The sequence below is a fragment of the Lissotriton vulgaris genome, chromosome 5 (assembly GCF_964263255.1).
Source record: "Lissotriton vulgaris chromosome 5, aLisVul1.2, whole genome shotgun sequence".
In the NCBI taxonomy this organism is placed as follows: Eukaryota; Metazoa; Chordata; class Amphibia; order Caudata; family Salamandridae; genus Lissotriton; species Lissotriton vulgaris.
In genome coordinates, this window is record NC_141693.1 from 1,897,045,499 (window position 1) to 1,897,069,707 (window position 24,209).

General features: G+C 44.1%; 1 protein-coding gene across 1 annotated transcript in view; it reads left to right on the plus strand.

Annotated features, from left to right (window-relative positions):
- Positions 1-24,209, plus strand: part of LOC147717653 (E3 ubiquitin-protein ligase TRIM39-like) — a 235,451-nt gene that overhangs the window by 80,223 nt on the left and 131,019 nt on the right. Inside the window, exons 4-5 of the mRNA XM_086924439.1 lie at positions 5,257-5,279; positions 17,794-17,903. Coding sequence (XP_086780565.1) covers positions 5,257-5,279; positions 17,794-17,903 — 133 coding nt within the window. The remainder of the gene's footprint in view (positions 1-5,256; positions 5,280-17,793; positions 17,904-24,209) is intronic.

Consider the following 24,209-nt stretch of genomic DNA (forward strand, 5'->3'; position numbering starts at 1 on the left):
AGAACCCTAGCTATTATTGGGCGGGGTGGAGCTCCAGGGACAGGCGGTGCAGCCAGAGAGCGATGGGCACGTTCCACAATAAACATATTAGACAGGTGCTCCCTGCCAAATATATCAATTATGAGGCGCTCCATTTAAGACTCCATTCTACCCACATTTGTGGATTCCGGCAGCCCCATGACGTGGATGTTGTTGCGCCGGGACCGCGCCTCCAAATCCTCATTCTTTGCCTGGATGAGGGATAGAACCTCTTCCATGTTCAATGTCTTATCCGTAACTGCGGTCAGGCCATCCTCCGCGGCCGAGACCCTCTGCTCCACCTCTCCCTTGCGTGTGCTCTGTTTTTCAAGTTGTGAGGACATATGATCCAACCTATTATTGACAGCAGGCATCGACCCTTCAATGGACTGTAGGGTTTGTTGCATGGCCATCAAAGTAGTCTCTTATGTGGTGGGCCCCTCCAATGCAGTGTCCGCCTCCGAACCCGAGGCAGCCTTCTGAGGGGTCTTAGGCGCCCTCCGGGCCTCAAAGGCAAGCTTAGTCTGATGTTTGTCTGTTCTCCCCATTGTCGTATGACAGACAAGCAGCGCTTAAGCAGGAGATGGAAAGAGCCCCCACGCGTAGTTCAGCGAATGTCATGCAGTACTCCTGCTTACCCCCCACATGCAGTTAGAGTAGCCCACCAGCCAAATGTCCCCCCAGTGAGCCCACCAACGATACAACCAGGCACCACAAACGTGAATTGGAATAAAGATGATGGAAAACCACAACTGCCTAGGTTACAGGCAAACACGATATATGAAGGGTGGCAGAAACAGCAGCAGCTCCCAGTTACAGCGAACCAATATCCTATCGGGCCCCACCAGGCAGCTCACTGCAGAGTAATAAAGGGATCCTCAGTCCCAGCTTCCAGCAGCTCTGAATGAACAAGGTTCACCACTGCATGCACCGCAGTGCAGCGCTACATCCCTCTCGCAACCAGGCCCAGGATCCCCGGAGGCAGTGGGGCCCAACAATGATCGACCGTCCCTGCAGGCCTATATTCTGTACAATTGTTGCATCCGTCGCTACAAAGTCTGCGTGCACTGAGGCTTACACCAGGTCGAAAATGTCACAGGCAGCCGGCTGCTCCCTTGCCCCAGCGCCAGGCCCCGCACCAGAAATAGCGAGCCGGGCGCAGCCCCAGGCCCAATCCCACCTCCGCATTCCGAGCCTCGAGCAGAGCTGGCCCACTCACCGCACCCAGTGCCGACGGCCACCGCCACCAGAGCCAAGGGGCCCACACCTCTCCACCGCAGGTCCGGAGCCTCAGTCGCAGTCCTCGCCGGCAGTACCGCTCACACAACACGCCACCACACCGGGGGCCGTTTGTTGCGACAGACAGGCTCCAATCGCACCACTCCTACGCCAGCCGTCTCCGAAGGGCACTCACCGCAGCTGCCACTGCCACAGACCGGGGAGGGCCCACTCGAGAGTCTCGAGGCCCAGCTGCCGCAAATCTTCAGCCACGGTCCCCGATCCCGCCGCAAGGCCGCCCGTGAGTCCCACCACTGCACCAGGGTATTGCTCCGCAAGTCAGACGGGCACCGATGTCACCGCTCCTGGGCCAGCTACCGCCTCGACACTCCTTAGGCCAAGGCCTAGACCGCACCTCCGTCCAGCTGCCTAACATTACCCAGCAGCCGCCATCTTCAGTCTGGACAGCCTGGCGTGGAACAAATGTCGATTTCGCAAGCACAGGTAGGGATTCAAAAGTCGCGAGGCACACCAATAGTTGCAGCAGCATATGTTAGATCCCCACAGTACTTTTGGCAGCGTTGATGAAAGATGATGCAGCAGATTATGGACGGATAATTACTCTGTCAAGCAGAACCTCACAGCAGTGCGGCCATCTTGCTGTGCGCCCTCTAGCGCCCCCCCTAAAATGAAGAGTTCACTTAACCATTAAGTTAACTTTTCATTTTAATTTTCTCACATTTAAAAGCATTCAAAAACATCATCTTATTCTCATGCTCCAATACAGAGCTGCCAAGGACTTTTATTTAAGATTCAAATACCTTAATGCTTCACTTCTTCACTTCTGTGCCCTGAGCTATAAATCGGACTCCTGTACTGCTCATTGTCAGGCCCTGTTATATGTAAATGTAGTACACTTGTAAAGCGCACAGCTGCCCAAGCAACGGGGCGTCCCTGCGCTGTATAACGCTGTGGAACCCTTCCTGGCTCTCCCTGTGAGATGCCCGTCCTGGGCACCCCCAAGGTGTAGCCAGGCATCCCAGTGTTGTTGGGGCCGTTGTGGAGATTAAGCAAGCTATTGCCCATAGTTGCAGCTTGGGACCCATGATTAGAGTAGGCGCTGAGGCGAGAATTATCGAGTCCGCGGACCTTGAGCCCAAGACCCTGCCACGTCGGGAATCGAACCCTGGTCCCGGGCCTGATCTCTGCTTCAGAGTCTGCCGCTTCTAACCAGTGAGCCACACTTCTCCTCTTCTATCTGCAGCCTGAAGATAATAATGTAAAATAAACACAGTCTTCCCTAAACTTTAAAAGGAAAATGTGACCCTGTGCTAAATTAAAAATGAACTAGGCTGTTAGCTGCTCTAAAGGTGTCTGTGAGCTACTGGTGGCTCACAATCAACTCGTTGGAGACACCGGCTCTAACATTTCACTCCAGTGCTCATGAAAAAAGTCAATTTATTCTTTCTGAGTACTTGACTATATAAACGCTTCAGATCTTTAGTGGAAGTTTTATTAGACCCTAGCCTATGCTATCTACTTACCTCCCTCAGATGGGATTCCATGGTCTGACAAGTGGCGTTGAACCACCCTTCAACTCTATCTTGGCCTTTCTCCTACACCACATGATTATTACGATTCACACGTATACAGCACATTTTCTAAAACCATATTCTACCAGACAATTATGTGTTTAATTCTCCCAGCTATTACATCGATGCAGTCTGAAACTTGGTACGTTGCCAAAGCTCTAAGAATTGTGGATCTCAACGTGTTGTTAGTCTCCGTGGTAAGCTTACACATAACATGGCAGAGATTGCTCAATGGTTCTCTCTGTGAAAGTCCATTACTTTAAACTCCACATTGAATCCAAACTGCCAGGCAGGAACAAACATATAGTCAGCAGTGCAACCATGGAAGCCAAGGTGGAAAGTTTGGGCTGCCGGGTTATCCTTCTCAAAACAACCATTCAGACATAGAAGCCTATTATTTACCAACCAATGATGTAACACCCTTACCTAGTTCTTAATTGCACTCTCAGGAAAGGAAGCAGCAGGTACATTATAATACTCAAAACCCTCCTGCGGCACTTCATCCAATTAACTTGGGTACAAGTATGCATTTATTTATTTATTTATTTTTGAAGCTTGTAAAGCGCACGGCTACCCCCAAAGGGGGTGTCCCGGCGCTATAGACTGCAGACTAGGAGAGGAAGGCAATTTAAGAGATGAAGAACAACCAGGTTTTCAATCTACTACGAAAGAGGGGTTCAGAGGGAATAAACCTAAGATCTAGTGGAAGGCTGTTCCAGAGTTTAGCAGTCATTACAGTGAATGCCCTACCGCCCCTTCTGGAGCGGCGGAAGCGAGGAACTGTAAGGAGACGTAGGTTGTTGGACCGCAAGGATCTGACCGATTGGGAGAGTACAAGTCTCTTTCTCAAGTATCCCGGGCCCGACCCATTAAGGGCCCGAAAAGCAAGAGTCAGCATCTTAAACTGGATGCGACGGGAGATGGGAAGCCAGTGTAACATCTTACGGTAAGATGCAGCCGACTGACGGTAGGGGATATTGCCTATCAGTCTCGCCGCCGCATTTTGAACGATCTGTAGACGTTCAATTTGGTACAAAGGGACACCGGCATAGAGACTGTTGGCATAATCCAAATGTGACGTGATCAGGGCGTGAATGACAGTTCTACGGGCATCCAGAGGAAGATATGGAAAGATCTTTCTAATCATACGCAGTTTCCCGAAACAGGCTGCCGTAACCTTATTAATTTGGGCTTTACAAGAAAGAAAGTTATCGAATTGAAAGCCCAGATTACGAGCTGTTTGGACAGGATTGGGCGGAGGATTGAGCACGGTCGGCCACCATAAGATAGCAGGTATGGTAGTTTTCTGATTAAAAAATAAGACCTCCGTCTCATCAGTGTTGAGCCTGAGATGATTAGAGGTCATCCAGGAACATATGTTCCTCGGCAAAGCCAGCTCTCAAGTCCCTCCACTGGCTACCTGTCAGAGAAAGGGTCGCCTTTAAGGCTCTCTGTCTGGCCCACAAAACCCTCAACAACAACGGCCCTCCCCTCCTCAAGGAATTCATCATCCCCTACAAAGCGGAAAGGGCCCTCCGGTCCAGCGGGGAAAACCTTATCACAGTCCCCAGAGTTAAAAAAGCCAGGGCCGGCGGCCGCCGTTTCTCGGTCCACACGGCTAAACACTGGAACAACCTCCCCCGGAGACTGAGAACAGAACCTAATCTCCTCCAGTTCAGGAAATCACTAAAGACCCTCCTCTTTCCTCACCCATAATTCCCTTCATGGCTTAACCCCCCCTCGAAATTCAGGTCTAGCGCTGGGATGCTTTAGGGTTACTACGCGCTCTATAAAACCTTAAAATAAATAAATAAATAAATATGTTGCCAAGACAATGTCAAAAACTGGCGAAGCTGGAGTCAGAGTGATCTCTAAAAGAAAACACAAGCTGAGTATCATCAGCATAAGAGATCACTCTGACCCCCCAGGACTTCACCACCTTAGCCAATGGGGCAAGATACACGTTAAAAAACAGGGGGCTCAACGCAGAGCCCTGAGGCACGCCACAAAGAAGGGGTTTAAGAAGAACCCTCTGCGTTCGTCCTTTGAGAAAGGAGCTAATCCAAGACAGAGCGGTGCCACCCAATGCATAAAAGTCCTTAACCAAAATTTGCATTGCCTTTTAAGAATTTTACCAAAACTTTACGAAAGGAAAGGTCAAGCTCATTAACACATTTGTTCATTCTGTGCTGCTCCTCTTTAGTATGGTTTTGAGTCCCATGAGATTGAATGCATTTATAGGCTAATAAAGTAAATCTGTGCTTGAGCCTTCATCTGCAGAGGTCAGTGATAAAATGTGCGTATTCATTAATAATATATTCATTTGTATATAGTTATTTGTAAATACTGATTACCATTTTTAAAATATTTTTACTGCCAATGTAAACACAATTGATCCATATTAATATGTTTGTGTTTCTCTCTCCAGGATGTGAAGAGCATATTAAACAGGTATGATTATCTTCTTTTACAGAGTGCCATATATAAATGTAATGGACAGCCATTACATTTATTTTATCACATTTTTGTGCTTTTTGCCCTTTGGGTGAGCCAATTTTGATAGCTCAACATCTTCTAATTAGATACTAACAGCGTGGCTTTTGCAACCCTTGTACCGTCTGGTTTTGGCCTAGCTATTTAGAAATGTGTAAAGGTGAGAGACCATTAATCCTTGGGAACTTACTACTCAACGGGTAGAAGTAGTATCATATTTTTCTTACTATTGTGTTCCAATATAATCTTTCTTTTTTAGTTTGCCATATGTCTTTTTTTAATCACATCATTTGTATTGGATTTTATACCTTATTTACATCTTTCTTTCTCCTGCTTTCTGTAATTTTTTATCTTTGATTTGATTCTTGTTTTTTGTACAATTTCCTGCACTAGTTTCCATTTTGTTTTAGAGTCTCCTTTACGTTTCGTTTTATTAGCTTGGTTTTGTTTTTCTGTTGCTTTCTTATTTGACATTTTTACCTTATTTCCGTTTTTTCTCCAAATTTAAAAAAAAGTTTATTAATAAATTAATTGCGTACCAACCCATATATTTTTGAGTGAATCAGACAGTGGTAATAATCACAATTTAGCTAAGCTAGGCATCTTGGAAACACCCCAAAGCACAAGAGAAAGATTTTATAGTTGAATGAAAATCAGTTTTTCACCACTCCAGAAACATAGAACACATGAGTACCACTATACTTTGGGCTAATTTGGGGAAGGATCTGAAACGTAGAAGATTTAAAAAGTTTAAAAGAATTAATTGACTTAATCAGCCAATGATGGAGCGAGGATATCTACAGCTCAATCTTTAAGTCTTATTGTCAAATAATATACCATACAAGTTGTATGACTATAGGCCACTATATCATTATAATAGAACATACAGGTTAATTAAGTTAAACACATTACATATAGGGGTCACATATAAATGTTGTATATGAGCCAGAGCCTACAATTATGCTGCTCCACTATAATCCGTAACAGAGGAACCTCAGAAATAACCATTGCTGGTAGGAGACAACCCCAAATGCAAATATAAAATAGACTGATGCACACAAGAGACAATGAAAAAAAAATACAATCTCAAATGCACACTTAAACATTCAGTATGGCGCAAAACAAGCCCAACTGCATGTAAGAACAGACCACGACATGGAAAGCAGCAAAGGCCTAAAACAAAATAAATATAAAAGCAAAAGCAATATCACACGAATACATAATAAATGGTGAAATAGCATTAACACTGAGTCTGAGTCAGATGAGCAAAGGATAATAGGATCTACAGACATGGCAAAATAGAGAGAAAAATATAGCAAGTACAATACTTTGGCGCACACTGGTAACAAGCATTTACAATGCAACGGTCTCGCCTTTGCAAAAGTTAGAGCTATTGGCATTGTAAATGACAAAATTGTTATTTATGCGTTGGTTTTGAAAACAGATAAATAAATGGCATTGTCATTTACAATGCCAATAGCTTAATCTTTCGCAAATGTGAGACCTATTGCATTTGCACCCCCACACCGAGCCACACACACACAGCCACACACACACACAGAGCCACACACACACAGAGCCACACACACACAGAGCCACACACAGAGCCACACACACACACACAGAGCCACACACAGAGCCACAAACACACACACAGAGCCACACACAGAGCCACACACACAAACAACGCCACACACACACAGCACCGGGTGTGAGAGTGAGGGTGTGAGGGTGATTTAGGGTGAGTGTGGGTGTGTGAGGGTGAGGCTTTGTGAGGGTGAGGCTTTGTGAGGGGGTGTGAGGGTTTGTGAGAGTGAGGGTGAGGGTGGGTGAGGGGGTGTGAGTGTGTGAGGGGGTGTAAGGGTGAGGGTGTATGGGGAGGGGTGATGGTGTGTGAGGGTGAGTGGGTGAGGGTGTGTGAGGGTGAGGGTGTGAGGTGGTATGAGGATACGGGGGTGTGAGGGTGAGTGGGGGTGTGAGGGTTGGGGTTGTGTGAGGGTGAGGGGGTCCTTGAAGATGCAAAAGCCACAACAGGGATAAGAGGGAGCGTCCCCTGCCCCCTCCCCGTGCCGGGCTCAGCCAGTAGAAGGGCAGGGACGGCGCAGGCAGAGCCGAAACTTTCTCCACAGTCCGCCCCAACGCAGGCCTGGGCTGCCAACTGCGGCTACGACGACTTTCTAGTAGCCACAATTACGGTGGATAGAAGAGTTGCTAAAGTATAGCTGCAACATCGAACGTGTCACATGCGAAGGGATTCTTATTTTGTCACCTTCGCAGAGTGGACGAACCATCTACATTAAGATATTACGTTTTGCCGAACTCCATGATGGCGCTAGCAGAGACGCAATTATAAGGTGTTCTGCGCATCCCATGACGTGACGCTCATGGATGCCTGTTTCCGACCCAGGGCGAAAAACATGCATGGTCTCCTTCCTCCCCTGCCCGCCATCTTGTGCCGGCCGCCCCCCACCCCCCTTCTCTCTGTGTCTCACCTGTGTGTGTGTGAGGGGAGCGCGAGCGCCGCTCATTGTCTTGTAGACGCGCTGCGGCCTACAGAATGTGCCGCCTCCGCAGCTTCACCTCAATGCCGCTGTGGCCAAACTCAAGGCCTGTGGGAGTTTCAGGTACAGGTTAACGACTCCTCACCTCACGCCCGGGCAGTTCCCCTCAGCCACCCCGCCATGATGGACGACGAGCTGCCCAAGACCCTGTAAGTATCCTCTGCCACCCCTACCTCTGATATCCTTCGGGATCTTATACGCACTATATAAAACTTTATAAATAAAATAGAAAAAAAAAAAAATAAATATCATTGCATAATATATGTACGCCACATGATCTGGCTGCATAACTTTCCCGTTCATTGCCATATAATAGTAGGGGCCCGCCCTACCCAAACGCATTGGACAGGTCTTGGTAAAATGAAACCATAGTTGCAGCCCTGCCAAGTATCACGCTTCAGACGTGACGCTAACGCATTTCAGTGTGGTGGTCCGCATCACCACACTGAAATGCATTGTCATGCATTATGGCGCCTCTCAGCTGTGAATCCGGAGCACTTATAATCCACCAATACCGAAATCTGCAGTGGTAGCACGATGTGCGCTTCTCTGGCAGGTTTGGGGGCTGGTGCGTCTGCTCAGTCCTGTGGTATCGCGAGGCATGACGTCAGGAGAAGAGTCACTGTCAGTCCCTGCTATTGTGAGCCTCAATTTAATAGGGCGGGGCGGCCGGCGCGAGAGGGCAGCATTTCGAAAGTACTTGTACATAGCTGCCAAGGTTTCAGATTGTTATGTGTGACGTGTTCATAATTTCGGTGTAATTATGAGTGACATTTCAACGACTATGAGGGACACTATCTCCGTCACCCCTGACCAGAGTCACCCGACCTTCACCGGCGCGGCTCAAACATAGCTGCCAAGTTTTCAGTATGCACGAGTAACATTTCTAGGTTTTCAAGTCACATACGAGTAATATTCACATCTCATTAGTGACAGCTTCAGGGGCACTTGATAAGGAGCAGTGTATTAAGAAAATGTATGGTACAAAACAAAAATCTAATTTTAGTAAATGCAGTGCAGTACCTGGATTAAATACATAACTCACACCTGACCAGGTGGTACTATTGATTTTTGAAGTTGGCCTGTGCCCTTTCCTACCGTACTATACCTTCCTGTAATATTTTTTTGTAGTATTAAAAAAATGCAGCTGGTAATCTATAACAAATTACAGCTGTTTTATCTCAGTGTCGGCCTGCATATACCCTTTGATTCGCACGTTAGAAATTAATTTTGTTGTGAAGAAATGTTACACTAGTTTGTTATTTTAGTGTTGCAATTGATACGAATTACCCAAATTAATCACTACACTTTTCCGTAATCTCTGAAGTACTTACTTAGCTGTCACCAGCCATTGCCGTTTACATTTATCACCACTCCCTACCAAAGTGTTGCTGGTGTCTGGCCGCAATGACTTGAGTGGTCTGCCGACCGAAAAAGGGCCGGGATCATAACAATGGACAAACACTGTGCCCTCGTTCCCAAACCCACGGTAATTGGGGGCAGTCACTGCAAAGGTGACGTTTTTGACAATCTTTGGCCAGCATGGTGTGGAGGCTTAGGAGGGCATTGGCCCAGCAGGATGCAAACCAACACCCTGCACCATGACCGTCCCCACACTAATGTAAGGGCTTGGACAGCACATTAACCACCACGTCTGCTGATGGCGAGCGCTGCAAAGATAAACAAAGCTGCCGCCTGCCATTCTGTGTATCTGGGGCAAGCTGCGAAGTGCGTGACGTTGCTGGCCATCAAAGCAACATCACACGTCGCAGGAAAATTGCAGGAAAGGCGTCGCCCGATGGACCCATGCCCAGAGTAGACTCTGACGGAGATAGGCCGGGCGGGGAACAGCTGATCTGTAAAACTAACTCTGGCCTCGCCGTGTATATTTCAATTGTTTAAACACTCAGTTTCAGCTCCTACATTAATTTAGTTATCTAAAAAATGTAATAATTGTACTTACTCAGCATCACAGTTTTATCACAGGTGAGCAGCAGGCTCACAACGGCGAATGAATCATCCGCCACCAGCGCCCGGCGTCAGGTGACCTCAGAGGGTGCTTGTAGGTCGCCCAGTGTATCTGTTATGCCGTCGCAACGTGGTGCAAGCATTTAGCAGCATGCTCAGCTGCTGCACTTCCAAAATTGCACGGACACAGCTGCTGAGCAGCCCAGCTGTTTAAATGTTTATCATTACACCAACCTGGCAGCACTTTACTTATGCGGCAGTGACTGAGAGGTATGTGCTTATGAATAATGTTCACGAAAACGCTGCCTTTAAGTACACGGGATATGTTGAAATGTTAGGCACGTGGAGGACAGACATTCGAGCGCAATGTTTGAAACATTTCTTGAATCAGTCTGAACATGAAAAACACGTGCTGGCCTCTAACTGGAAACCCAGACCCGGCGGGTTAAGAGTTAAAGCTCCGCTCCCAGTGAGAGGGGCGCTTCCTGCCTGAAAGTCAAGCATGACACAGCGATCACGGCCCGGGCCCTCCCCCGGGCGCTCGGCTCAGTGACAAAGCTGCAGCCTGGAAGTCCTCCGGGGAAGTTCAAGGCTACGCCTGCTCACCAGTGTTCAGGACAGGAGCACTCACCCATAATCAACGCCCAGCAGGTCTTCCGGCGAGGACCAATCAAATGCAAATGAACGCGCAAAAGCTGTCATTGGGAAGCGCGTTCCCATTCTAGAATCGGCTCGTGGAAGCGCGTCCACAGAGCCGATTCTGCTTGTGCACTTGTCTGTCTCCTCCGCCCTTCACGCTGGTCCTACTTTTCTTTCACACCTGGGTTGTGTTGAGTTTAGATAAATTAATATTAACATCTACAGATAAGGGGAACTTATAATGTTATTGTGAGGTTTAGAGAATTACATTTTTATTAAATAATAGCTGGCATCCATATTTACAAAAATAATGACGGGGAGAGCGCCGGAAGCTGAGGATCTTATCACGCGAGAACTGTTGGCAATCCGCTTCTGCGCAGGACGGCAAAGGTTGGACAGAAGTTTGGCGCCACCATCTCCCTGGCACTGCAGTGCGTGAGGGTCGGGAGTAAATCTGTGTCCATGCTGCGTGCTATCAGTGCACAACCAGAGGTGAGCAAAGCGCCGGGTCCAGCGTTTCAAGTTATGTTGGCCTAAACTTCGTCCAATTAATGGAGGCCTCTTTTGACCGGCTTTTTTTTCAGTTTGTGACCCATCCCCCAAACTCCACTTGGCGCCCTTTCTGTCTCCCACCCCTTTTACACTTTTTTGGGCCCTGCCACCCCCCCCTCCTCACACCCAGCCAAAACCCAGTCCTAGGCCTAGTTCTACAATATCTCTTAGTAATTCTTTCCCCTTTGCATAGACCCCACCACCTTTTGTCCCCTCCCGAGACCTCCCTCCGAAACAGAGCCCCCAACCCTCGCACGCCCCCCGGCAGACCGATGCGCACCTCTCCTGCAAACCTGCTCCCCTCCGTGTCCAGCATGCCCAACTTAACTTCACCACCTGGCTCGCGTCCCGCCCACCCCCTGTTGTCAGCCGTCCTTTGCTTCTTAGTTAATGGTGTGGCAGCATGGAGTGAAAGGGAGACCGCCAAGAAAAAAAGAAAAAGGGGGGCAATGGGGTGATAATACCATTCTTGCAGCCCTGGGGCCATGCTTCTTACGCTTCTCTAGCAGTAAACCGAGCTCCACCGCGACCACCCCTGAACTTCCCCCACTACCCCCCGCCCCGCCTCAGTTGGACGAAGCGTCAGTCGCACGACTAGGAGCCAGCACCCTGCCCAATCCTCGCCTCCAACATGCTGCACAACGACAGCCCACTTGCATCCAGCATCTTACACCTAGGTGTCATGTTGTAAATAGGTTAGGTAGGCCAAGTAAGAATATACAACATGTCACAAGCCTCCCCACCCCGACCTACATGGTTCCTATTTCATCAGGACCAAACATGATATGCATATGGCTTGGCTTGTCTCTGGAGTGGTGCAGGTGTGTGTATATGCCTGAGTGTGTGTGTGTGCGTGCGTGTGTGTGTGCTTCCGTGAGTGTGTGCTTCCGTGAGTGTGGCTGTGTGCGCGCGTGAATGGGAGAGGCTGACGCTGTGAATGTGCAACAAGAGGTGCTGAGGTAAGGGGGAGGAGTGGTGTGTGTGTGTGTGTGTGTGTGCCAGCGTGTGTGTGTGTGTGTGTGTGCGCGTGTGTGTGTGTGTGCGCTTCCGTGAGTGTGGCAGTGTGCGCGCGTGGTTGTGAGAGACTGCCGCTGTGGGGGGCTGGGCATGCGCATCCACGATGTCCAATCGGCGCTCGTGCCCAGTTCTATCTCCCTTGAGGCCCAACTCCACAGCAATAGGTCTCGAGCGAGACCTAAAAAATGGATGAGCAGGATTGAGTACTTAAGTTGGAATAATAAAATGTCTTAAACAACTATTTCACCCACAAAGGCACATTGACTATAAAAGATATACATTCAGCATGGCATGTCAAAGAGAAGATGAGATGATGGACGATGTTGTAACACGCTTATGTAAATTAGTAATTTATTGCTATGTTGCATTAGTTCAACAATGATAAGGCAGTAGAGGGCTGCTATTTCACTAATTTTAGAGCTGAGCTAATAAAGGAACCATTGAGCTTAACAGAAATATTACAGCTATTGCGGACAGAAGTTGGAGCAGAGCCACATGCGCTGGGCACAGAAGCTGGAAAACAAAATTGCTGAATATAATTAAAAAAAACACAAACAATGCAAATCCCCTGGCAAGACAATAGATCTAAAAATAAAATGTGTTACAAATGTGGGTTAGCAGGTTTGAATCAAGGACTGTGCCCAGCCCAATGTCAAAAATGCTACAAATGTGGAAAATACAATAGCTGTGCATTGTTTTCAAGACTGAAAAACACAAAAACAACGATAACATGCTCTATGAAAAATATATTAAATAAACCAAACATGACCTCAGACACATGGAGGACATTGAAGTTAACTGAAGTGAAGACAAATCACCTAAAAGAAAATAGGTAACACATTTTTATAAAATAAACTAGCAGCCCGTCCCGACGTTGTTCGGGAGCAAAAGGCTGCTTCTGGGCCCCCGCCCGCCCTGACATTAAGGCTGCTTCAGGTTCCCCGCCCGCCCCGACGTTAAAGGTGCTTCAGGGCCCCTGCCCGCCCCGACGTTGTCATTGTGTCTCCCGTTGCGCACCCGCGGGTGCTCGCTCCCTCTTGGTGCTCTGTCGGCAGCTTAGACATGGCTCCTGAGCTGCTTTGGCAACAGAAAGTGTAGCGTATCCTCAGGATGTGGGTGGAAGTCAGGCCACTGAATTGCATCACTCGGTAGCCGGATGTACCCAACATAGCATGCAAGGCTTTCACTGCTGCGGTACCCGCATGAGAGGCATGAGCAGTGGGAGTCTTTCTTACCTGCTCCTGAGTTCACCAAAAGGCTGCTTCTGGGCCCCCGCCCACCCTGACGTTAAGGCTGATTTAGTGCCCCCGCCCCGACGTTAAGGCTGCTTCAGGTCCCCCGCCCGCCCCAACGTTAAGGGTGCTTCAGGGCCCCTGCCCGCCCCGACGTTGTCATTGTGTCTTCCGTTGCGCATCCGCGGGTGCTCGCTTCCTCCTGGTGCTCTGTCAGCAGCTTAGACATGGCTCCTGAGCTGCTTTGGCAACAGAAAGTGTAGCGTATCCTCAGGATGTGGGTGGAAGTCAGGCGACTGAATTGCATCACTCGGTAGCCGGATGTAACCAACATAGCATGCAAGGCTTTCACTGCTGCGGTACCTGCAAAGAGGCATGAGCAGTGGGAGTCTTTCTTACCTGCTCCTGAGTTCACCGCTCTTCCGCTCCTCGCCGGTTGTCACCGCTCCTCCCCGCTTGTCCGCCACTCCTCACCGCTCCTCCCCGCCACTTCTCCCCGCACTCACGTCCCCCGCTCTCCCTCTTGCTCCTGTACGCCGCTCCTCCCCGCGCTCCTGATGTCAGCACGCACGTCGCGGCCGGCGCTTCTTCCAAGGGACTACTTTTTTATTCTATTAAATTTTTTAAATAACGTATATTTGTTTTTTTAATATAGCCTATGTCCATCTGCTTGCCCTGACGTTTTCAAAGATGTATTGGGTGTTTGGATTGGTGGTGTAATTTTCGAGTTTACCTGGCTCAAAGGACACACTTCTCTCTTTATAATAGTAGTATAGAAGACATAAAACATGCCGAAATTAACTTTCTGGATTGACACAAGTAAAAAAAGGGCATTTTTTCAGCTTCTGTAAAATTAAAAAAAGGACAGCATTTAGGAATATTTGTATTAGACAGCGGGGCATGCTGCAATATAATGTGTGTAACTGAATATGATAAGATGAAAAACAAACTACCCCTCAAGCCTTCAAATGTTAGTATATTCCAGTGGAGGGCATTTAATCCCATGGAAAATCTAGTAACATTTTAAGAGAAATGTGACTTTTGTTGCGGAATATGCCCTCAAAGTTAAAACTCCTGCAACTTGTCTACTTAGCAGCATTACAGTACAATTAGTAGGCCTTGTTACCATAGAAAATCACAGATGTTCAGCAAATAATGCAACAATGTATTCAAAGGCCTGCAAGAATGTAAAGGTGTGCAGGTAACTCTTGCACAAAATTGTAGAAGAGTACCAGTATATTTCCAGCAGAAAGTTGAAGAGCTTTAAAGCTTGCTAGAATAAGACATTATAGAACCAATATTGAGACCAACTGCATGGGTGTCCCAAATTGCAACAGGGTCCAAAAAAGAAACCGACAAGATTTGCATCTGTGACAACATTTATATGTGAAATTCTGCTATATATATATAGAGAGAGAGAGACATTTTGGGTGCCTCTTAACAAATATATAAAGCTGTCGAAATGGTGTTGTTTTCTTAAAGTTGGAATTATATAAAGGGCATCACCAACTTGAACAGTCACAATATTTTACAGTCTTCTCAACTCACCGATGGTTATTTTAGTATAAAAGGCTCAATTGTGAAATATCCTCATTAGCTTAACGATTTAAGGACATTATCAGAAAATGCATAAGGCCTGTAAGAAACCGCTTAAATTATAGTGATGACATATTAGTATGTGGAAGAGCATGCTAAAGGACTAGCGGAGGTGGATTTGACCAGATCCTACTAAAATTAAGACCATTAACAAAAAAAGGATGACACGAGGTGTCAAATGTGCATTCCTTTTGGAAATGGCAGGTTATAATGCGCAGTACATACTCCAATTTGCACTAGATTACGGCAGCTAACTTGAAAGATACCCAGCTTCTAGTAGACAGACAAATGTGACAATTCATTGAAGAAAATGAATGAAAAAGTGTATTCTGCTGGAAATGTGTCCTATTTTGATCCAAAATTGTGCTGAGAGTTGACTGTGAGGGTTTGCCCTGTTGTTCCTGGGACAACATATGTAAAACATACAATTGTAAAGCTTATGCCTGGACAAATAGCAAGATACTCAAAGTCTGACAGATGTAGAAAAAGCATGTTCAGAGGAGGAAATTAATTTTTTTTTAGTTGTGTGGGCTTTTGAGCAACATCATTTGTTCACTTATGGAAGACCTTTTACAATTGTAACGGACTAACAAGTACATCTTGCACTTTATGGTAATACAAAAAAAAGATGCCACCAAAGATCGAGAAATGGGGCATGAAGCGCATTGATTACAACTTTAAAATAGTACATAGACGAGATAAAGAACATATTCCGACTGACTACATTTCTAATTATCTACTGCCCACTGCTATCCAAAGTGAATTGTTGGCAGTGGACTAGATCAAGTTCATTGTCAGAGAGTCTGTGCCTGAGAGATTAACAATAAAACAAATTGAGGAAAAAATGGAGAAATTGCAGCATTGCGAAAATAGCAGCCAATAAGTGGAAGCCTATAAATTAAGTATCAAAATAAGTTAAAGTGGTAGTGTATGTTGACATTTTAAAGGTTAAGGAGGTACAAGCAGAACTAACAGTTTCTGAAAATGGGTTATTATTCAGTTGAAACAAATCTTTGATGTCACAGGTCAACAAAAAAAGTTTGAGAAAATTATTTTGTGGGTTGAACAGATCATAAGTTCATTTCATGTGTGCCAGATTATTCTGTATGAGAAACAACTAGAAAAATTGATGATGTCAGAACTTCCATACAATGTGCGGTCAACTGTGGCTGTTTTATGGTCCCTTAGAGTCCAGCCATTACTTGTATGTGATATTAGATTAATATTAATATTTCAGTTTTCCCATAGTTAGACTTGTTACTTCTGCAACAGCAATACTTCCAGTACTGGATGAAATACCTACAGAATGAGAAATATCAACAGTACTCAAATCGGGCAATGAGCCACCTTTTAAAGGTAGTGAATGTCTTCACTTTATACATAATCTAGGGAGAGACCAGGAAACAATCACCCAGATATGTTCTCAGGCAAATGATATTGCAAAAAGATTCATGTTCCCAATTAAAAGGGTACTGAAAAGCAAAGTTGTTACAGATATGACTACATCAACCAATCTGCCAAGTGTTGAGGACTGCCGGGTTATCTCCACAGTCTACTACAGAAAGTTCACCGTCTGAGCTATCATTTTGGAGAATAATTAACACTAGTTTGCCTCAACATATGGTAGATACATCTAAAAATAAAAGTATCTGTAAACAAGACAGAAAACAAAAGATGAACAAGTAAATTTACCTGAATCATCATCATACACTTTGATATTTGGCAGAAACATTGGGTACTGGTGAAACAGCCACAGTTGGGTACAATAGTGGTTCTGTTCAGAAATAGCCCTTTGAAGATTACTCAATTTAAAGGCATTATGGTACTCTATTTAAATGCATTATGGTGATGTTGTTTAAACCATCAGGGTCTGTAACAAATAGTGTATCCCATTTAAGCGTTTGAAAGGAATGAAAGATCATCAAGAATGTGATGAAGATGAAGGATGCGTAAATAAACCTAATCAATCTGAGGAGGTTACAGGTGACATTATTGATGTCAGGAATGGTGAGAAGTCTTTTTCTTTAACGCTTTCTGCATATTTTTCTTTTTTCTCCATTTATATTCATTTCTTGGTATCGGTTTTCATTGTAGTTTGCAAATTGTATTGCAATAAGTTGAGTTGAATTGTAATAAGTTGTATTTTTATTTCATTGGAACAGTATGGCTCAATGAGTTGAAGCATGCGGTGTTCAGAAGGGTGGAAATCTGAATCCCGACGAGGCAGATTCAGGCTTTCATCCTTCTGACATTGGTATATTGAGTATCATTAATGTGGGTTATAGTGCTAATTTTTTACAGAATTTAGAAACGGTTGGAGTGTGATATAATGCACTATTTAAAAACAAGTTGTTATTATCAGTCACTTATCTAAAATTGACTTTTAATTAATGTTTTCACATTAAAGACTGGTGTATTATTGCCTTGTATGACAGTAAATAATCCTGTTTAAACCATTAACATATTCTGTAGTATGCAGTACAACTAACAGTTGGTTTCTCCTCACTGCATATGTTCCTTCGACCGTTCTAATCTTTAAGCCTCTTTTCATTTATTCATTCCACAGTCCAGATTCCCAGCTTTATACTTTCCTTTGGGAAGTCTCTCCAGTGATGTATCCGACTCGGTGCATCTTTGTCCGGTACTTTACACTCTGAGGTCTTATATTCCTTTCCATAACTGTGGGAAGTCTGATTCATAATCTATCTAATGGTAACAGGCTCCCGTTCAAAACTCACTGTTCCATTCCTCATTTTTCCCATGGTGAATGCTGTCTGCACACTTCCTACCAATTTACTATGTTTAACGACCTCTCATCAGATACAGTACAGGATTACTCGAGTAGCATTACTTCTTACTTTTAAACAGATGAGCATTTAATAGTATCCACACTTCTCTCTTTTCAAGGAATGACAATGCGAACGCTCAGCATGAGACTCTCTGTACCATTAAGAAGACAGAAGAGGAGTCAGACAAGGCAAAGGAAGTGAATCTGCAGAAAATATTTGAATCACTGGGTGAGGAATCAGAGACTCTAAAGGATGTCCCGTGTGCAGTAAATGTCTTAATTTATGAGATCACCAATGTATTCAGTCGGCAGATGTGTTGTTTCTAAGACACGTAAATACCAACATATGAAAGAGCTTCAGTGGATCAAAGCTGATGATAAAATTAATGCAGTAATAAAATACAGCTCTGTAAGAAATGGGGTTATTATCTGAGAGGGGTAGAAGGTTAGATTGGTAGATTGACATAAAGCAGTCGGGCTTAACTTGGAGGCAATGTGTAATGTAGTTATTCAGCACTCAAACAGTAAATAAAAAGTGGAAACACAACTCAAGAAAATTGCAAACCAATTTAGACAAGTAGAGTAAATATTAATAAATAAAATGATACTAAAACAACAAGAATCCAATCAGTAGAGCCAGAGGTATGAGTTTTTTAAGTTTAAGGTGCAATTGGCGGCAAAAAGCACAAAACGCAAACTGCAGTGATCTGGTCGCGCTGAACTGGGACAAAGTCACAAGTTCAGGCTGACCGCGATGGAGCAAGGGCCGGGTACAGGACCCAGTTCGACCTGCTAAGAGTTGTATCTTTTTGTCCATGGTGCGCCTCTGCGAAGTCCTGTGTCATTCTCTACTGCGCTGCATCTGTCCTATTGAGGCTGCTGATCCAGGGCTGCATAGGGCTGCAATGCGAGGTCCTGCAATGTGGAGTCCTGCGTTGTTCTCCTGTGTCAGTTCAAGTGAAGCTGCCGACCAGGTGCTTTGATATGAGGTCCTATGACGTTCTACGCCGCGCTGCGGCGATCTGGTGAGGCCTTTTGTCATGTAGAGATGAGTAAACTCTAACTCTAGTCAAAGGTCCTGAACCTTAAGGACAGCACTTTGAGGAGTCAGGGCTCACTCCCACAGAGTTTCGCGGAAGGGACCAGGTCCCGTCCAGTTGCGTTTGGTCAGATGGAAAGCACGGCAGTCCTCTGGAAGCTTGTTGTGTCCCTATAGCTCAAACAGGTGGCCAGCCAACTGACTCTTTGAGTCACTTCTGGCGAGTCAGGGTTTTAGGGAAGAAATTCCTATCTTTTTTTTCAGACAGCAGGGCAGTCAGTCCGTATTCTGAATCTCATACAGGTCAAGGTGTGTTTTGATGCAAAGTTCTGAAGGTGCCACTTTTATCCATGGTGCCAGCCATTGTGTGGAAGAATTCCATGTCTTACCCCCAAGCTGGTTCTGGACAGTTCTCCTTCCCCCTGTCCTGGATTCACACCCTGTAGGGGGATCAAGGCCAGGGCAGGCCTGGTGTCATATTTGTTATGTGTCCTTCAGGCAGGTTCCTTTGACGTGTTATAAAGGCAAGGTATAGCCCTGCAGCAGCCAACCTATCAGGAAGACCCACTCCCCTCACACATAGGCCTCTTTTGTCTCAATGTATGGAAGCAATACACAACCTGAGAGCCATTGACCTACCTTTGACCCAGGAAACTGCCAGAAAGGGACAGTTGGTTTAGGCAACTTTCTAAAAGTGGCATTTAAAAAATGTTACTTAATACCCGACCTTGCCTTTAAAGAGGATTTAAAATTACAATTTATTAGAGGGAACATCATTTTTTTGTCTGTTCTCAAACTGAAGCTAATACTTCTTAAGTGTATTATGGCAACCTGATGTTAGTCTATGAGAGAGACAGTCTTACAGTGCTGAAAAACTCCTCTAGGAGTTTTTAACCGCCAGGAAATGTAGAACTTAACCTCATATGTCCTACTTTTTAAATACCATGCACCCTGCCCTAGGGGTGGTTAGCCTAACTTAGGGATGATTTAGAAGTATTAAAAGGGAAGGTTTGGGCCTGGGATAAGGGCTATTTATTGGAATTTAAAACTGCACCACAGGCTGCAGTGGCAAGCCTGAGCCAAGTTTTACAGTGCTACAATGGGTGGCACAATGCGTGTAGCAGCCCATTAGTAGCATTTAATTTGAGGGCACTGGATCATGCAGCACCATATACTAGGGACTTTTAAGTAAATTAAATATACCACTGGGGTGTAGGACAAGGATGATACCAGTGGTTAGCAGGGAATAAGTGCACAGTCATAAAAGCCAACAAAAAGTTCAACAAAGGATGGTAAAGGAATGCAAAAATCTGGGGTAACCCTGAAAAATGCTTATACATGTGTTCAACCAGTGTTAGGGTACGCAGATTGTCCACCTCATAAGGCTAAGTGTCAGAGTGGATGTAAAGTCAGGAAACTGGTATTTGAAGTAAAATAGGATTTATTGCAAGAACACAGGAGCAAGGTAGGACACAGCCTACACAGGTCTTCTTCCACAGCAACTGTCCTCAAGCCACCAGCATAGAATGTTCAGACATAGCTGAGATACAGAAGCTTGAAGGAAAACAATTCCAAAGAATAACAAAACATAATATCAAACACAACACATCTTCCTCTTTTAGAAAAACAAGGAAATACAGAAAAGTTACAAGGATAAAATAAAAGATAAAAAAAATCAACAAACAAAATCATCTAACCATTTTGGTTTAGAAGCAACACGCTTCTTAAGTTCAGGACACAATTCTGGAGTCATAGAATCAACCACAGAATTGCTTGAATTGTTAACAACCACAGTTCTAGTCATATTATCAGAGGAAACATTATCAGGCAAATTAAGAGAAGCATCAGAAGAATTTCCAGAAGAAACTTCAGGGATATTATCAGAGGAATTTCCAGGAGAAACTCCAAGGGAATTAGCAGACAAATCAGAAGAATGAGACAAAGAAATCTCATCACCTTGTCCCTCCTCCATAAAATCATCCAAAGCACTAAAATTTTTCCCCCCAGAAGAAACAGGAACATCATTCTTTCGCCTATAAATATCAATTCTTCTAATGTTCCAAACCTTTCCATCACTTAAAAGAACTGCATTTCGTAAAACCTTCTTGATCTTAAGTGGTTGAAAAAATTGAGACTCTCCCTTACGAACCTTCCAAGGTATTTTAACCTTAACCCACATTCCAACTTTGACATCAGCCACACCACCACCAAACTTGTTATCAAAAGTACGTTTATACTGTAAATGTTTCTCAAGAACACTATTCCTGACTGAATCCATATTAATATCATGACACACGTTCTTATGCAACCAATCAGGATTACACTTGGTTCTAGCTGTACGTCCTCTCATAATGTCAAAAGGAGACATTTTCAAAGCCTCATGAACATTAGTCCTATAAGTCCAAACCGCTTTAAACACTTGAAGCTCCCAATTGCCTCTATTAATCCCAGAAATTTGGATTGCACCCTTAAGGACTTTGTTAAACCTTTCACACATGCCATTGCCACTAGGGTGGTACAAGGAAGTAGTCCTATGTTTAACACCAACTCTTTCGAAATAGGATTTCGTTAATTTGGAAACAAATTGCACTCCATTATCACTGATAACTTGAACAGGAAGACCTTCCTCCATAAAAACACGATCTAAAAATTGCAAAACCGCAGCTGAATCAACTTTGTCAACAATAGTAATACACAGCCATCAAGAGAAAACATCAATAACTGATATGATATACTTTGAATTTTGACCTATGGGACCCATGATATCAATAGCAACAGTGTACCAAGGCCCATCAGGAACAATAGGTTCACACATATCAGGTCTTAACCCCTTCGCTGCGGATGACAAAGCCAGCTCGTCATGGGCGTTACCTGCGCTGCGCGGATGACGAGCTGGCTTTGTCACGAACCGCGCGATTTTCAAAAGTCAGCGCACAGCGGGAAAACCCGTAGCGCGCATGCGGTTAATGTTACAAGAGCCTTGTCTGAGTTTGCACAAATGACACAATCCCTAACAACCCTTTCAGCATTAACATCCATGCCAGGCCACCAATACCATTTTTTAACATTCTGTTTAGTCTTAACTATACCGCAATGATTATCGTGGCACAATTCTAAAATGGATGCTCTCAAGGAAGAGGGAGGAATAGCCTTATCACCTCTAAAAACAGTGTCATCCACCACAGACAGTTCACTTTTGACTTCCCAAAAAGGTTTGAGATCCTGAATTACTTTAGATTTATCCGGCCAACCATCTTGAATAAACGAAATAAGTAAAACCAAAGTCTTCTCTTTATGGTATTCTTCAATCCATTTCCCCTTTTCAATACAAAATTGGTTATCATCATGAACTAGAGCTACTTGTAAAGAATCCCATTCATTACTTTCACAATCCTGCAATTCCGAAGGCATGCGAGATAAAAAATCTGCCAAAACATTGTTCTTACCTGGAACATATTCAATCTTGTAAATATATTCCTGTAAACGCATAGACATCCTCGCAATCCTAGCAGATGCCTTAAATAAACCTTCCGTAGTCAAAAGCTTAACCAAGGGTTTATGGTCCGACCTGACAGTACACTCCTTACTCCATACAAAACTTCTGAAATGCTGCAAAACCCAAACCACAGCCAAAGTTTCTTTCTCTATAACAGAAAATTTACATTCTGGAGGAGTAAGGGCCCTAGAAGCATAAGCAATCACGCATTCTTTACCATACTCAGCAATCTGAGACAGAACGCCTCCTAAACCCTTATTACTGGCATCAACTGTAATAATAGATTTCTTGTCCAAATCAAAAGGTGATAGCACAGGAGCATTGATGATGGCTTCTTTAATAGGGTTAAACTTGTTTTCACACACCTCAGACCAAAAAAATCTGACATTTGACTTAAGAAGTTGTCTAATATTAAACACCTTACTCGAGAAACCTTGGATAAATTTAGAATAAAATTCCACCATACCAAGGAAAGATCTTACTTCATCTTTGTTAGATGGAGGAGGGGCATTCTTGATAGCCTCAACTAATTTAGGTTTAGTAGCAACACCACCTGCACATAAAACATGTCTCAGATAAGTAACCGACTTGACTGCAAACTTACACTTGGAATGTTCTACAGTTAAACCCTTTTCCTCTAAAATGTTCAGCACCTCATTTAAAACAGAATCATGCTCCGCTTGATCTTTACCAAAAATCAAGATATCATCTTGGAATAATCTGATTTTAGGATGCTTGCCAAAAAGTTGATGCATGATTCGCTGAAAAATGGCGGCAGCAGATGCCAAGCCAAAAGGTATCCTTTTAAACTGAAAACACCCCATAGGTGTAATAAAGGCAGTTAGATGTTTGCTCTCATCCTCCAAAGAAATCTGATGATAAGCCGATGACAAATCAATTGTAGAAAAACATTTGGCATCTTTAACTAAGGACAACATTTCAGTAATCTTCGGTAAAGGAAACTTATCAACCACGATATTCTCATTTAGATGGCGAAGATCTATGCATAAACGAATTTTACCATTAGCACGTCTTGCCACAACTACTGGTGAAATCCATTCGGAAGATTCAATTGGTTCAATTATGTCTTGTTTAACAAGTTTATCCAATTCATTTTCCACCTCTTTGCGTAAAATAATGGGAATGTTTCTAATCTTATGAACTTTAGGATTGGCTTTTTCCTTTATCACTATACGATGAGCAAAACCCTTGAAATTACCAATTTGTCCACTAAACACTTTGCTAAATTTGGAAAGCATAGCGTCCCCAATACCACTACCATCTTCGATAACCATAACAGGATCAGGGCTATTGGGATTCAAGATAATGTCAAGATGAGCTTGGTCTTTCCATCCAAGGACAGAAGGTCCTTTTTTAGCGACATACACTTTACCTAAACATTCTCTTCCTTTAAATCTGAAGTTTAAAAGTCTAAAACCAATCAAATCAATTTTTCCTCCCAGATAACTCACGGGAGAAATATCAGGAGCATAAAGGGTATTCCCTAAAAATTTTGAAAATTTAGATTTCCACACCTCTTTGTTAATGATGGTATATGGAGAACCTGAATCGCAATATATATCAATAGATACACCACCAAATGACATGTTACAAATAGGTTTCTTAATCAAACACTGCTAGTAGGGTCAGAAATGTTGAATAAAAATTGTTTCTCCTCCTGAAAATGTTCTTTCTCTTCAATAGAACAATGTAAAAAAATTTTAACAATGAATTCATCTTCACTAGAGCTGGAATCACAAACAATTTTAACTTTCTTTTTCTTCTTCCTAGTGCAAACTTTAGTGAAATGTCCTATAAGACCACAATTTGAACATTTTTCTTTTATCGCAGGTCACAATTTACTGTTAGCTAAGTGAGATTCACTACCACGTCTGAAACATTTTAAAACCAAATCTTTTTTAAAGAAATTCGAGTTATTCTTAAACTGTGTTTTAAATTTTTGTTTGTGCTTTTCTTGGATTTTAGATACAACTTGTTCT